The sequence below is a fragment of the Sciurus vulgaris genome, assembly GCF_902686455.1.
Source record: "Sciurus vulgaris genome assembly, chromosome: 2".
Lineage (NCBI taxonomy): Eukaryota > Metazoa > Chordata > Mammalia > Rodentia > Sciuridae > Sciurus > Sciurus vulgaris.
Window position 1 is genome coordinate 56,768,611 of NC_136462.1, and position 17,120 is coordinate 56,785,730.

General features: G+C 32.9%; 1 protein-coding gene across 1 annotated transcript in view; it reads right to left on the reverse strand.

Annotated features, from left to right (window-relative positions):
- Positions 1-17,120, reverse strand: part of TOGARAM1 (TOG array regulator of axonemal microtubules 1) — a 120,422-nt gene that overhangs the window by 36,646 nt on the left and 66,656 nt on the right. Inside the window, 11 exon segments of the mRNA XM_079126038.1 lie at positions 4,119-4,218; positions 7,153-7,336; positions 7,339-7,384; positions 10,018-10,122; positions 10,124-10,172; positions 10,174-10,262; positions 10,264-10,280; positions 12,591-12,605; positions 12,608-12,892; positions 16,020-16,077; positions 16,079-16,155. Of these exon segments, the coding sequence (XP_078982164.1) occupies positions 4,119-4,218; positions 7,153-7,336; positions 7,339-7,384; positions 10,018-10,122; positions 10,124-10,172; positions 10,174-10,262; positions 10,264-10,280; positions 12,591-12,605; positions 12,608-12,892; positions 16,020-16,077; positions 16,079-16,155 (1,025 nt within the window).

Genomic DNA, 17,120 nt, shown 5'->3' on the forward strand with positions numbered 1-17,120 from the left:
TTTTATTTATTTATTTATTTATTTATTTTGGGTGCTGGGGATCGAACCCAGGGCCTTGTGCTTACAAGGCAAGCACTCTACTGACTGAGCTATCTCCCCAGCCCTGGCTTCCTGGTTTTAAATCATAGCCCTGCCACTTAAAGATTCCACTGCCGAGGAACCTGGATAAGACACTTAACCTTCTATGTGAAATGGAGATAACAGTAAAACTTTTCTAGAGCTGTCATCTGGGTTAAAGTAAGAAAACAGCATAGTACCTACCTAGAATATCATAAATACCTAAGTATTATTATATCCCTAATTAAAAATTAAAACAAAACTCTCTTCTATTCCTTCTAAAAAATAATAAAACTTTAAATCTACATTTGTTTAAACTAACCACTCTACATTAATGCTTTTCAGCTCTTACAACCACAAACTGTCTAAGCTATATATATACATATTTTTTTTTCGATGCTGGGGATCTAACCCAGGGCCTTATGCTTGCAAGGCAAGCACTCTACCAACTGAACTATCTCCCCAGCCCTGAGCAATATTTCTTGATTCACAGTTCATTTTTATATGTAGCTTGTCCATAAATCATTGAGAAATAATAAAAGATTGTTTTTTAAAATGTTATTTTTTTAAAAACAGGATAGTGGGGCTGAGCTTGTGGTTCAGTTATAAAGTGCTTGCCTGGCATCTGTGAAGCACTGGGTTCCATTTTTAGCACCATATATAAATAAATAAATAACAGCCATCAATAACTAAAAAATATTTTAAAACAAAAAACAGGATGGTGGAGAGAAGAGGTAACTGATGGCAGCTGGGCTAGAAAGAACTGTGGAATTAGACGGTATCAGGTCAGTTCACAAAAATAAGCTTCAAAAATATCTGATATTAAATAATAGATAACTTCTAGAATTAATGTAGATAACTCTAAATTCTTAATTTTGACAGTCCACAAAGCAAGACTTATAAAGATTCTGGTTTTGGGTGGAAATGCTTTCTATTAATAGACTATATTACCGGTTTGGGAAAAGTTTACTCTAACATCATTCAGAAAATTTTAGCATAATTTACAGTAAATTTTTGTATAATATGTGTGGAAGTCTTTGGTGGAAACACTGTCGTAAAGACAGACTGGATTTAGGATTTTTACATAATTGACGTTTTCATTTTTACCTTTGTTATGCTTTGAATGTGAGGTGTCCCCCAAGAGCTCACATGTGAGACAATGCAGGAAGGTTCAGAGGAGAGATGATTGGGTTGTAAGAGTCTTAACAAAATCAGTGAATTAATCCCTGATGGGATTAACTGATGTGATAGGGTGTAGCTGGAGAAGGTGGGAATTGGAACGTGGCTGTGGGGTATATATTTTGTATCTGGAGAGTGGAGTCTCTGATTCCTAATGATGCCAGCTGCTTCCCTCTGCACACTCTTCCATCATGATGTTCTGCCTCACCTTGAGCCCTAAGGAATGGAACCAGCCTTCTATAGACTAAGACCTTTGAAACCGTGAGCCCTCAAATAAACCTTTCCTCCTCTATAATTGTGCTGGTCAGATCATTTAGTCACAGCAGTAAAAAAATTGACTACAACAATCTTCAAATGGTCTTTATTCTGGGCATTATTATTTTTATGTTTTGCCACTGAAGCCAAAATAAACTTGCAGGAATCACTTGTTTACAGAAAACAACAAACCCAAATTTATAAAATTTTAAACTACTAGCAATTTAACAGTTTGAGAGAATGTTAAATTTAAGAATATCTCAGTGAATTCAATGATGGCAATGCTTCCAAAATATGATCCTAGAAATTCCTATTACTTGTTAAAAGCACAGATTCTAAACAAGATGATGAATTCATTAGGTATGAGATGAGGTCTCAGAAGCTACATGTGTTGCATGTACCCTGGTGATTCCTAAGATTAAACAAGTTTGAAAAACACTAAATATTAGGCAAGTTTGGGGAACCCTGAATACTACATTAGAAGTATATACTACTATAGAACCAATCACTCTATTAAATGAATCCCAGGGTCCTACAATTAGCATCAGAGGGGAATTCAAATTCAGGGGTTTTTTGTTTGTTTTTGTTTTTTACTTTTTAAATTTTTTATTGTTTAAAATATTTTTTAGTTGCAGTTGTCAGTGGTCTTTTATTTTATTTATTTATTTTTATATGGTGCTGAGGATCAAACCCAGAGATTCACACATGCTAGGCAAATGCTCTACCTCTGAGCTACAGCTGCAGCCCAAATCCAGGTTTTAAATGTACTCTTTTCCAAATTCAAAGCTACTCTTCCAAAAGATAGTTCCATTTTTGCAAATTAGATATAATAAAGCAATCAGATGTCTCTTTGATCTTAAATATATTTAAAATGAGGAAAAGTTTCAAAGCATTTTTTTATATAAAGTGTGAATATTATTATTATTAAATATCAGTTTGGGATTTAGCTGGGGTCTTTCAAACATATACACTGATCTTATGTGTAGAGTAGTTACCTCTTTGTTGACCACTAGCTTTGTGCAAACCAGTAAACTAAGCACACTTGGCTAAGTCCGGCATTCATGATATGACAGGTCTGAGGTAGGTAATCAGAGGGAACTACTCTCTGGGAATCAAGAATCTGAGAGTAGAAGGAAAATAAAATAACTCCAAAACCATTATAAAAGATGTCAGTGCAAAATGTATCACAAAGAGGTAATAGTCAATCTTGTTTATAAATTAGGGAAGGCTTCCCAGAATAAAAACAAATGAGCTTCTTTTACTGCTGAAAAGGATGTGGTGTAGATTCCACATATCATGCAGAAGAAATAATATGTGCAAGTGCAAAGATGGGAAACACAACTGAAGGTAGTCTGATTTATCTGGAGCATGAGATATAGAGAGGAAAGTGAAAAATGAGATAGGATAGGTGTGCAGGAACCAGTTCACTGAAGAATGTCCTAAAGGACTTTGGTTGGCCAATATAGTCAGTTCTGCATTGTGGGGAATGGACTATAAGTGAATTAAACTGAAACTAGGGAGAAAACTTAGGAGGCTAAGTATGTTAAGGAATGAGGACAAGTAGTAAGACGGAAGAAAAGGAGATAAAATCAGGACATATTTAAGGGCAAGAAGTTAAAAATCTTAGTAAATGATCATATTTATGTACAGCTGTTTAGAAAGGTAATTAAAGGAGAAGTATCTTCAAAGTTAAACATTTTAGCATTTTAGCACTGAGATTGTATGAAAATAAATATAATTTGTTAAAATTCATTTATAATTCAATGGTTTTTTTTAATCATAAAGAATGACATGCAGTTTCCACTCCAGATAGATCAGAGTCCAAATATTTTCAAACTAATAACTAATTGTTAATTTTTTTCCTGAAAAGTGATATTATAAAAAATTAGAGATTTCCAAGTTAGTTCACAAAATTCTTAACAAAACACACATATGAACATACCTAGTTCATGTGTATCCACATGAAACACAAGTTCATTTTAAAAATAAATTTTAGCCAGGTACAGTGGCACATGCCTGTAATCCCAGTGACTTGGGAGGCTGAGGCAGGAGGACTATAAGTTTGATGCCAACCTGGAAACTTAACAAGACCCAGTCTTAAAATAAAGAAATAAAAAGGACTAGGGATGTAGCTCACCCATGGGCTCACTCCCAAGTACAAACAAAAACAAGAACAAAAAACAAAAAACAAAGAAACAAACAAACAAAAAAAATTACTTGTAATAACTAGTAACTAGGCAAATACTGTTTTTAAAGGAAATTTTATTTTGTGATGGCCGGTGGTTTTCTATATTGTGCATTAGAATCATCTAAAAGCTCTCAAAATTCTGACAGTCAGGTATCAATTCATAACAACTAAATTTTAAAGTGTCTGGGTGGGGGAGCCAGGCATAGGTATACCTATGGACTTAGAAAGAAATTAATGATTCAGATAGATAAATATTTTTCTTTCAAAAATAATGTAACATTTACCCTTGCCTAAATAGCCTTTTAAGGAGTTTTAAATGATTTACTTGTAATAGATAACAACAAAAATTCTAAATCTGAAATTACCTGCTATCATTTTTTACATCATTTTAAAAATCATACATTTTATAAATCATGTTTATAAAACATTCATAGAATACCTGCACTGGGGCTTGTTCAGCAATATGAGAGTTTTTATTCTTTGCAGAAGAAAGTCTTGTTGGACAAGGTTTTGATCCGAATGTTGGAAATATGTCTGACCTACAATGAAAAAAATAATTCCATAAACATTTGATTTATAGTTGTTCAATACTCAGATAACATATTTTCTATTCTTTTATTAACTCAATAAACTTTTAGATAATTAGGCAGTAAAGAAGCATGAAAAATAATGGCTACTACCATTAGTTCATCTTCTAAACTTCCCACTTTTTTTTTTTTTTTTTTGCAGTGCTGGAGATTGAACCCAGGGCCTTGTATTTATGAGCACTCTACCAACTGAGCTATATCTCCAGCTATAACTGCCAACCTTTTTAACACATGGCTCATTCTTCATTCATGAGAAGACTGTCACAGGAAATGACTCATCGAATTGTACTGCATTATCACTAAGTCTAAAAAAACTGATCCATTAATCTATTCCAAAACCAAATCAAATTGTCTATTATCTAACACACTATCTACCATCATACATAGGGCAAAAATAGAGACTTGACTATCTTATAAACAAGAGATCAGCAACAAGTGAGCTTGCAGTTATTACTGTTTTTTTTTTTTTTTGGTAGGGGAAGGTTTACTGGGGATTGAACTCAGGGGCTCTCAATCACTGAGTCACATTCTGTTTTGTATTTTATTTAGAGACAGGGTCTCACTGAGTTGCTTAGCGCCTTACTTTTACTGAGGATGACTTTGAACTCTCCATCCTCCTACCTCAGCCTCCCAAGTGGCTGGGATTACAGGTGCGCATGACCACACCCAGCCCCAAATATTACTTTTTAAAGATTATTTATTTTTCTAATTTTTAAATATTTGTTTCAATTAGTTATGCATGACAGTAGAATGCATGTAGGCACTTTGATATATCTTTAAGGCTATTTATTGCTATACTTTCCTGATATTTGTTTCGTTTAATAAAGAAACTAAACTTTCACTCTTAAAGGATATTAACTCAAGAAGAATTATAATATCATACACCAGTAATGGATATTATAATCAAGAGATTTTACAAAGAATTTCAATTAGTAGTTGAGTAGGCATATTTACCATGGGGCTTGGTGAGAAACCAGTGTTAAATATTTTGAAAGAGTAAATTCTCTAGTATAAATTTGAAATATACATTTATATTGAGTGCATTCAACAACTTTTCCTTCACAGTCCACCTAAAGATAAAAGTCTTATATTAGTTAGTAGTGGTTTTCTTTGGTCATGATTCTTTTTTTTCCCCTCTTTTATTTTGATACAGGGTCTCAATAAATTGTTGAGGCTGGTCTCAAACTTTTGATCCTCCTGCCTCAGCCTTGAATCACTGGCATCACAGGGGTATAGCTGTGCACCTGGCTTTTGGCCATCTCTCTTAATGAAGGCTGCACGTTGGTTAAGAATAATTATTCTAAGTCAGATAAATGTGGAAATCCTAAATTCATAAAAAGTAATTCAGTCAGCCAGACATGGTGGCATGCACCTGTAATCCCAGTGGCTGAGGAGGTAGAAGCAAGAGGATCTCAAATTCAAAATAAAAAGGGCAGAGAGGTGTGCAATGGTTAAGCACCCCTGGGTTCGATCCCTGGTTCCAGGAAAAAAAAAAAAATTCAGTCCATAAATGAGGATGTGGTGAACTCCCTTCTTACATAATTTAACATTTGAAGAGAATAACTCTTTGAGACAATGTAGGAAATACTGAATTTTAAATGGTGCAATTTTATAAAGTCGACTTTATTTCCCAAATAGGTTTCAAATTATTTACATGATATTGCAACTGCAGAAGTACACAATATTTAGTTTCATCTTCATGGAAGATAAAGGAAGGGCTTTAGGTCTAAAAGTTAAATATTCCAGTTAGAAAAAAATTTTCTAAGCACCAAGTATTTCTTTATTTAAGTTTAAACTGTGAAGGAGAAATTCATGAGAGAAGATATTTCTAAGACTAGGACACAAAATTTCAGTTTAATTCTTTGAATTGCTGAAAAATAATTCCTATTTGTATTAAAGTTATTAAAACACCATCTCCTCTTTGATTATGCAATCTCTACCTATATTTGTCAGAGGGCTCCAGTTCACTGACGTGAAAATAATTTTAATTTAATTTCAAATATTTACTTCTAATAGCTGTATATAAACAAGATTCAGGTTAAAACTGAAATAAAATAAAGAACTGACAACATAAAATGTTAGTAATAATGTGAAACAAGTATAACTCTCACACATTGCTGACAGGAATATAAAATCATACAACCATTTTGGAAAACTGTTTTGTAGTTACTTACGTTAAAAATATATCTGCCTATGCTGTAGCTATTCTATTTTTTTTTTTTTTTTTTTTTTGTCTAAAATAAATAGAGAAGGCATTCTCTCAAATTTTACAATAGGATCACCAAGATGCCAAAAATCAGGAAAGGATTACTGTTTAAGACTCAGGTTGTAGAGATGATATGGAAAAGTTGGTTCAATTGTTATGCTCAAAATAATACTACTGCTTTTGTGGGTAACCAGGACTCTAATTCTAGCACTACTGCTATAAATAGAGAGACTTCTGACAAAGTATGGGATACTATGGTATGGAGTCCTGAGGAAAAAAGAAAAGGGAAATAACAAAATAAGAAAACAGTAAGATTCAGCTGGGCAGATCTCATTCACAAATTAGAGGAAATCGGTGCTGAGTTTAAAATGAAAGCAGTCATTTAACTGGCAAATGAAAAAAAATGATACAGAAGTATAAAGAGTAGTAAGATAAATGTTAGGAAGAATAACTGGGGCTTTGGGAATAGGGCCTATATAATTTATGTACTCCAGATTACAGTTGCAGTTGTGTTTCTTTTTCACACCCACTCCAAATGAAAGCTATGAAGGTAAACTTTCCTACTGAATTTTAGAAGTATCTTAAAACAAAAAAGAAAAAAAGATTTTAAATTTTTTGCAAACATAATGTTAGGGGATCTGGATCACAAATCACAGATGAATATTGTTTAACATATGTACATTATTCTCTTTCCCTGGGGAGTTGTAGACAGAGAAGAAGTCAATGATTCTTGGCTGTAAACTCCACTTTCACTGTAAGAGCTGATGTTTGGAGAGGAAGATCGAGATGGGGAGTCCATGTTCAAATCAAGCTTCATTGCAGAATCAGGACTTTCAATATCAGAAGTGCTACCACTCAGTTTGCTCTTTTCTTAGCTGCACTATTACGAAGAGACCTAAGAGAGTTCTGCATCTAAGAGAAAACAAAACCAATTAACTTTGCAAGATTAGTATGAACCCCTTATGTTAGTAATAGTTATCCTTAGATTTTAAATTCCATTAATTATACCTAGCTAGACACCCTTCAATCTCATACTAATGAGATGAATGCTACTACATATGCACCACAGTATAAAAAACAGAGTTCGTCATTTGGATATTAATAAACATCCTCCTAAGTTGTAAGTTCCTTGAGAAGAAGAATTTGTTATTATTCCCATGATTTTTTTGCCAGCCAGCACAAGTCTAAATATATGGTGTTAATTCAATTACTTAACAAATCACTGAATCAGAAGGTAGATATTTGAGTTAGAGAGATACAGCTAATCTTGGCTCACTGGTATGCTGATGTAGCTACTTACAAATTCCAGAAGAACGTTAACAAAAGTAAGCAGTTTTCTAAAGTCTGATGTTTATATCTAGCTTATACGTGTTAAGAAGTTTAGAGAACAAATCATAGAACAGAACTTCTAAAGCTAACATTTTTAGAAATGCAGGATAGAAATTATAAAAACCTAACATATTAAATATTAAGGCTAAGAATAGAACTGAACCAATTAAGAAATCCAGAAGTACGTAACCGCTTTTATATTTTAATTCATAAGGTTAAGCATTTAGTGAAAAGTTCTGCCTTCAAGTAATGAAAATGTCCATATACTTATTAACACTTGAATTATTATTCACACTTTAATGTTAGGTTCAACAAATCACTTAATGGACTTACTGCAGTACAGAATGGTGAGAAACAAAATGAAACAAAACAAAACAAAACAAAACAAAACAAAAAAAACAATGAATTTGGAGTTAAGTGACCTGGACTTGAATTCTAGCCCTATCACTTAAACCTTGACCTATACAAAGTGTAGACACAAAACATCTCTGAGCCTCTTCCAATAACCAAACAGTAACAAATACACACAAATAAAACCAAAATAGATGGTGCTTTGCTTAACTCAGGGAGACACTGTGAAGATTAAGTGAAGTAATAAAAGTGAAAGTGTTTGATATATTAAATACTATAAAATATATCAATATATATAACATACTATAAAATATCAATTTCAATATACAAATGCATATAGAAGTAAAAGTTGCTTGATATACTTTTTTCCATGACACAAGAATACTATTCTAATCCATAAAATGTTTAATGCCTTTTTTAAAAGTCAACTTACATCAAACAAGATAAACAGTGATCCATTCAAAACAATAGATAAGAAGTGCCATATTAGCAACCGATGGGCAGGATAGGTCACTTCAAGCAATTACACTAGTTGATTCATCAGTAGGGCTGCCTCCCTACTAAAAGCTTGAAAGATTGTCTAAAAATAGTGTCATCCTGTGTTTACTAATAATTATATACAAAAAACTCACCTTTCAATTATCCACTAAAAGAAAAAGGGTTAATTTTAATATACACAAAAACAATGCAAGAATGTATAGGATTCAGGTGAAATTCATAAGCTATGTAGGACAATGCCTTTAACATGTTTCTTCCTTCAAATAAATTCCCTCCTAGTACTACTGAAATACAATGAGTTGGGGCACTTTAGACATTAATTTCATGCATTCTTAAAATGACACATTTTTTAAAATGAATATGCATACAAATTTACTGTTTTATTATTAAGCAAACTATCAGTATATGATGCTTACATCTTATAAACAGACTAAAATAATATCATGAAATCATAACTTAAGAGTTTCTTTTTATATATATAATGCAAAACCATTTCATGTTTTGACATGAAATCAGGCAAACTGAAATGATAAAAAGGAGACATCTATCAAAATAATACTCTGAATCCAAAGAAATACAGCAATCACATTCCTTCTGACATAATTAGCATGTTAACATACGGGCAACATTTTTATAGCATAAATGGACTGAACTAAAATTCAAGATGAATATATAATATGATCTCAATTTAATAATGACAAAATATTTGTGCATATGCACAAAGTTGAGACTCAAGAATATCCACTGGGACTGGGGATATAGCTCAGTTGGTAGGGTACCTGTCTCCCATGCATAAGGCCTTGGGTTTAATTCCACACTACCAAAAAAAAAAAAAAAGAATATCGACTGCAGCATTGTTTGCCATAGCCAAAGACTATTAAAATTAATTGTATGAATATAACATCAATAAATATATGAAAACTACAAAAACACATAAAACATGAATTAATGATAATAGTAATTGTCTCTGGTGAAGAAGAGGGAGAAATTGGATTGGGAAGGGAACTATGTTATATTTTGTTCATTCAAAAACAGGAAAGAAATATGATAAATTGTTCATTGAGAATAACCAGTACAGTAATATATTGCTATATTATTCATAATTTTAATGCAAAAGGAGTAACGTATGCATAGAAAAAGTACTGGTAGGAAATACATTAGTGTGAACTTATTCTGGGTAGTCATCTGGTGTGATGAATTTCTTCCTAATAATTCACTGTATCTTCACATTTTCAGTAAGAGAATGAAATATTTTTACAAATAAGAAAGAGTGTGGGATAAAAAGTACTTAATATTTTTCCTGCAACTATAACACTATATAAATTGTAAATATTTTTAAATTATTAAAAATGATATATGGTTCTAACCTCTTCTTGATCCAAATCTTTATCCTTGAAATTTAATTCCGAAAGATCGATTGTAAGACTATCTTTCTCATTCTTCCAGATATCATCAGGTTCCTTTTTTTTTGTGTCCCACTGTGCTTAAATCAGCTTTATCAGGCAAAATGTTATTCCTCTTGTATGGGAGGAACAGGCTTTGTCCCATTTAGGCCTCGTCGGGAAGATGGTGATCTCACCAAGGCAGGTATAAGTTGAACTGGAGTAGATTTTTTCTTGAGAATTTTCTCCTGCATGAAAAATATGTATTTTATTTTTTCCAGAAAAGGATTTATAGTCATAAATGATTGGAATACAGTGTTTTTAAACAAAATGGCACATCACCATTTGACCCAGTTATCCCACTCCTTATACCCAAAGTACTTAAAATAAGCACACTGACGCTTATACCCAAAGTACTTAAAATCAGCACACTACAGTGATGTAGCCACATCAAAGTTTATAGCAGTTCAATTCACAATAGCCAAGCTAGGAAACCAATCTAGGTGCCCTTCAACAGATGACTGGATAAAAAAAACATGGTATATATACACAATGGAATATTATTCAGCTATAAAAAATAATGAAATTATGGCATCTGCCAGTAAGTGGATGGAACCAAATAAAATGAGATGAAATAAAATTATCACTGTCCCATCCCTTAATGAATATAACAAAAATGAGCCACTTAAAATTTTTTACATTACATAAAAATAATAAACAAACCATGTTAAATTATTTATGTTCACACAAGTCATAACTAGTATCTGTTATGATAAAGTGCAAAATAAGCTAGAAGGGCTGCTTTTCTGGTATGATCTAATTATATAAGCAATATCTGAATGACTAGTATCTGTAAAGCAGTAATACTGGGCACTGGGAGAATAAGCTGTAGAAAGATTCACTAGTGTTGTTCAGGAATCAAACTCAGGGCCTTCCACATGCTATGCAAGCCCTGTATCAGAGCTACACCAGAAGACCAAAGTTAGGCAACATAGGCTGGTCATGTCCATTACAAAGCACCATTGTTTGCCTGGTTCTGAAAAAGAATAATGAAGTGGTAATATAAGAAAATAAATGATCATTTCAAATGAATTTTATATTATATACATATACATTTGATTTATTAAACACACCTTTTTTTGTACCAGCAATTGAACCCAGGGGTGCTTCACCTCTGAGACACATCTCTAGCCCTTTTTATATTTTATTTTGAGACAGGGTGTTGCTAAATTGCTTAGGGCCTCACTAAGTTACTGAGGCTGGCTTTGAACTTGCAATCCTGTCTGTCTCCCACACTACTGGGATTAGAGCATGTACCACCATTCCTGGCTTATTGAACAAAATTTTAATATAATATTTGACTTTACAGAGAAGACAAAAAATTACGAGAAGGGAATGAAGGTTCAGTGTTAAGAAAAAGTGATACAATTAACTAAATATGCAATAAATTGACTATGGTTATAAACTGGAACATTGGTGTTATGGGGTAAAGGTAGATCACCTTACCTCAGTGGCTTGAGACAGAAAAGCATATAGGGTATAGGGTATACCTTTAACGGATTTTTTGAGACTAGATTTGTCTTGAATGAATTTATATGCTAATTTCAAGATTACAGAGTGGGATATTACTAAAAAAAAAACCTAGATGTTCTTCAGTTGATGAATGGATAAAGAAACTGTGGCATATATATACAATGGAATATTACTCCGCCATAAAGAATGATAAGATTATGGCATTTGCAGGCAAATGGATGAAATTGGAGAATATCATGCTGAGATAAGCCAATCTCAAAAAACCAAAGGACGAATGATCTCGCTGATAAGCGGATGATGACACATAATGGGGGGTGGGAGGGGTTAGTGTTAGGTTTAGGGTTAGGGTTAGGTTTAGGGTTAGGGATAGGGAGGGTGGCAAGAATGGAGGAAGGAAGGACTGTATAGAGGAAAATAGGGGTGGGTGGGAAGGGTGGGGGGGAAGCAAAAAATAACAAGGAATCAAACATGACCTATGTATATTTATGATTACACAAATGGTATGACTTTACTCCATGCACAAACAGAGAAACAACATGTATCCCATTTGTTTACAATAAAAATAAATAAATAAATTTAAAAATTAAAAAAAAGAACTTTCTAGTTTCTAACAACTAAAAGAAAACAGCTATTCAAAATAATTTTGGTATATAATAGCATCCAATAAATGTTGAAAAATGAATGATGAACATTAATATAGTAAATAATATGAATGATATTTCATAGTTGATGCTAAAATTTATTAGTAGGCTTTGAGGCAACATACATTATTCATTATAACTGTCTGGTTCTGAAAAGGGATTTTTTAAGTGACAATAAGAAAAGAAATGATCATTCCAACTGAATTTGATATTACATATATTGATCTATTAAATACACTATAATTATTTTCCTAAATATTAACTAATTCAGAGAAAACATAATTTATCAGCTCTTAAAGATCTAATAACCTTATATATTAACAACAAAGTACTAATTAAACACAAATTAATTTAAACAAGTCTGATTTTTACCATCAAATCTACCTGTAGGGTCAGATGGTTTTGGCTGATGAGTTTTTTCTGTGGACTTGGCTTTGATAGTCCTTCAAAGGTTTTAAGAGGCCAGGAATTTGAGAAATTAACAGAATTATCTTGAGACCTCTTCGGAGATACAGTAAGAGGAGATGTGTGCTTAGGACTAGTTCGAGGTGATGAGAGAGGATAGGATGGAAGGATGAAGCCTCCTGGATTTGGATTTGGACCGGGACCAGAGTATGATGAAGTACGCTCTGTTTGACTACTGAATGTTTGCTGGGTCTTACTGCCAAAATTTAGGCTAACATATACTGTAACAAAGCAAAAGAAAATGTGTTATTTATACATACACATCTCAGGTTTAAATTTTTTTTTCTTTTTGCATTAAGATTTTCAGGCCACTCAGGTATTTGTATTTTTGTATGGTATGAGGTAAAGATCTAATTTAATTTGTGTTCAACTATTTTGAATCTTCTAATTCCAAATTTCCTTATGCTATTCAACTGTCTACCCTTTGCATATATATTTTCTCCTTGTCAAATTATATATACATATACACACATATATATCTTGTGTGTGCATGCACACACACACACACCCAGAAAAGTTCTGTCTCTTAGGCAATTGCTCTTTTTCTCATTGCAAGGATGCTCTAGTGCTAAAAATGGTTTTAGGTTTATAGTGTGATATTCTCCCTATCAATTCAACATTTACACCTGCTTTCTTTGAGAAATTTCCCATGCTTTACCTTTTCCCAGTCCTATTTTGATGTATTTTAGATGTGGCTCTTAAAAATGGCATTTCAATAAAAAATAAAAATCTGGCCAGGCGTGGTGGTGCACACTGTAAATCCCAGCAAGTTGGGAGGGTGAGCAGAAGAATCACAAGTTTGAGATCAGCCTGGGCAATTTAGCAAGACCCTGTCCCCAAATAAAAAATAAAAAGGATAGGGATGTACCCTCACTGGCAAAACACCCCTGGTTCACTCCCCAGTCCCACAATCAATCAATCATTTCTGATCTCCATAATTTCAAATGGTAAATCTTACCATTCATAGGTTTAGAGTAATTATTAAGTTTGGTTAAATTCTATTATCTTTTTTCTTCCTTATTTGTTATTATTTTTTCTTCCCTTTTATTAGTATTTTCTTCTTGCTCCTCAAGGAATATAAACTACCACTTGTAATCTTTTAAGGGCTCCCTTCAATTTTCCCTTAATGTTTTAAGAAAGATTTTACGTGACAAAAGACCTAGCCTTATACTGCATACACTGTAAATGAAACAAATAATTTTGAAGACCTACATCAAGATATATGACTATACATCATTCAATTTTTAATTCAAATCTGTCATGGTTAAGACCTCTACTTCTATCAAAACCTTATTTGGGTGGAAATGGAGACTTAGGTAGTTTTAGATTTACATATAAAATAAAAACTTTCAGTTCCCTGATTTCCATTATAGTACTTTATTAATAGTTCCTGATGCTCTTGGGGCAGTGTTTCATTACACATTTTAGGAGATTTAAAAATATTTCTTACAATTAAAAAAATATTTTATTACAAATAAACCAAACATCAGATTTTTAAAAAATTTTTACTGTACATGGACACATTTATTTCTATTTATGTAGTGCTGAGGATTGATCCCAATGCCTCACACATGCTAGACAAGTGCTCTACCACTGAACTACAGCCATGGCCCCCAGATCTTTTTTATGTCTATAAATATTACCATGTAACATATACCATATTGGGAGCACTACAACATTTACAAATTGGGATGAGAACATGTATATGATTTGGCATCCATTCCCCCAGGTCCTTCAGAGATCCTATGGGGAGCATCAGTCAAGATGTAGCAGTCCTGAGAATGTTTAGTTAAGTTAAATTCTATTACACTGAGAAGTAACATGATATCCCTTTGTACTTCCTGCTCTAATATATATTGAGAGGTTAGAGAAAACCAGAGCTGCTACACAGATCTGACAAAACACTAAGAGCGGAGGTATCTATGGCCTAAACAGAAACAACACAGCAAATCCTCTTGGCTTCTACTAAACAGGAGTCTCATAAATATTTCAGAGTTAGATTTAGTATCATTAAGAAGGATGAACTAGGGGCTGGGGACATAGCTCAGTTGGTAGAATGCTTGCCTTGTAAGCACAAAACCCTGGGTTCAATCCCCAGCACCGTAAAAAAAAAAAAAAAGAAAGAAAAAAAATTTATGAAGTCATGTAGCTCTTTGGGGTGTATGGTGAGAAGAATAGCTAAAATATAAGTCCTTTATTAACTAAATCTTCTATTGATTTCATATGATCATTATTTCCATAACAAATATAGAAGCATATTGCTCTGACTCAAAAAGTTTTACTAGAAGACATTCAAACAAATTTAAATATTTGAGCTGGCCACAGTGGTGCATGTCTATAATCTCAGGTACTTGGGAGGCTGACATAGGAGGACAGCAAGTTCAAGGTCAACTTGGGCAACCTAGCAAAACCAGTCTCAAGCTAAAAAGTATAAAGGGCTCAATGGTAGAGTACCCTTGAGTTCAATTCCTAGTACCAGGGATATGGGGGTGGAACACTTCTAGAGGGTTGAGGGTAATCACTAAGTGGTAGAGCACTTACCAGCTTATGTGTTAGGCCATGATTATATTCTCAATCCACCCCGAAAAAGAAAAAAAAATTTTTCTAGAAATATTTAATTTGATTCTATCTCTACAGAATAATTGTTAAAGCTATTAATTAGCAAGGAACTTTAAAATGTTATCTCAAAATTCTATGATTGACACAACCAGTCTCAAACCTTCCTTTTCTTCTGTATCTTGTTTCTTTGCTGAAATAATAGCTTGTTAGGAAGTTATAGTTCCTAACAGTATACATAATAATTTCTAATAACCTTGAATTTTAAATGCTGTTGTGGAAATAATTATCTTCATCTAGTACTATTTAATGAATATGTTATTTTCAGTTACTTGGCATTAAAATGCTCATTTCCATTATAAGTTTCTAAGCTGTTTATTTATTATTTATTTAGGGGAGCACCGGGGATTGAACTCAGGGGCACTTGACCACTAAGCCACATCTGCAGCCCTATTTTATATTTAATTTAGAGATAGGGTCTCACTAAGTTGCTTAGCATCTCACTTTTGCTGAGGCTGGCTTTGAACTCCCAATCCTTCTGTCTCAGCCTCCCGAGTCGCTGGGATTATAGGCATGAGCCACTGTGCTTGGCCTAAATTTTTTATTTTAATCAGTTATTAGTTATAACAAAATCTAATATTTTAGGTAAGAATCATTAAAAATTGTTATTAAAATATAACATATTTTTCCTTTTTTGTAATGAGTAAAATTATACAAAATAACATAAGCTAGTGTTGGAAATCATTCCAAATATTTATAGATATTTGTTTCCAATAAATCTGGAACTTATACCTTTATCTGGATGACTATTATTGTCCCCAGGAAACTGTAAGTCAGAATCCACACTGCCCAGTTTTACCACATATCTGTGAAAATCCAAGTTGTCCACATTTCCCAGGAGGATTTGTCTGATGAGTCCCAGTAGTACCTTTGAGGAAAGAGGTGAATAAACACAAAAGTAAAAAGAAAAAAAAAAAAAAAAAGTAGGCTTTATTTCATGAATACATCAAATGTTGGTGTACTTCTGTGAGAAAAATAGTAAAAAGTACAGTGAATCAAGGCAAGCAAAAAAGAGAGAAAGCTTTTAGTATGGGCAATCTTGAGTAGTGGCAGGGGTTTAAAAGGACAGAACAGGAAAAGGAAAGTATTTTTTTTTTAATTGTAAACAAATGGGTTACATGTTGTTTCTCTGTACATGGAGTACAAAGCATACCATTTGTGTAATCATAAATTTACACAGGAAAAGTATTTTGAAGAACATACACAAAGGCAATTTCTTCCTACTCTCTCCCTTTTCTCACCATGGAATGTTTCTCGAGACCTGCCGCCACTTCCTCCTGTTATCTTAAGTATGCTTACTACCCAAAAATGTTCCTACCGCACAACTCTTTGTTTTCTTTCCTAATATAACACATAGCATTTGTATAGTTTCTAAGTTCACCAGACATTTTATTTCTGTTTGAAAATACTAAGGGATTTATTGCATAAAAGTCTATACATTCTCCAAGATACGGAATACTATGTGTAAACTTGTCCAAATTTCCAGAAATGATAGAATTTGGATACTGAATAAATGTTATTTTACCTCCCTCTGGTATCATTTTATCAACACACTTCCAGTTTTCTTTTTTTGATAGAAAAAGAATACAAATTATTAACATACACAGGAAAAATCACAGCAGAGTGATTACCCTAATGTCTCATTTTTGTAAGACAAATCTTGTTTTTTAATTGTTCTTTTTCCAAGGGAAAGTATTCTTTCCTTCTGGATATCTTTATAGACTTTTCTTTTTTAAATATATTTTTAGTTGTAGATGGACATAATACCTTTATTTTATTATTCTTTTTTTTTTTTTTAATGTGGTACTGATGATCAAATCCTGTGCCTCACAC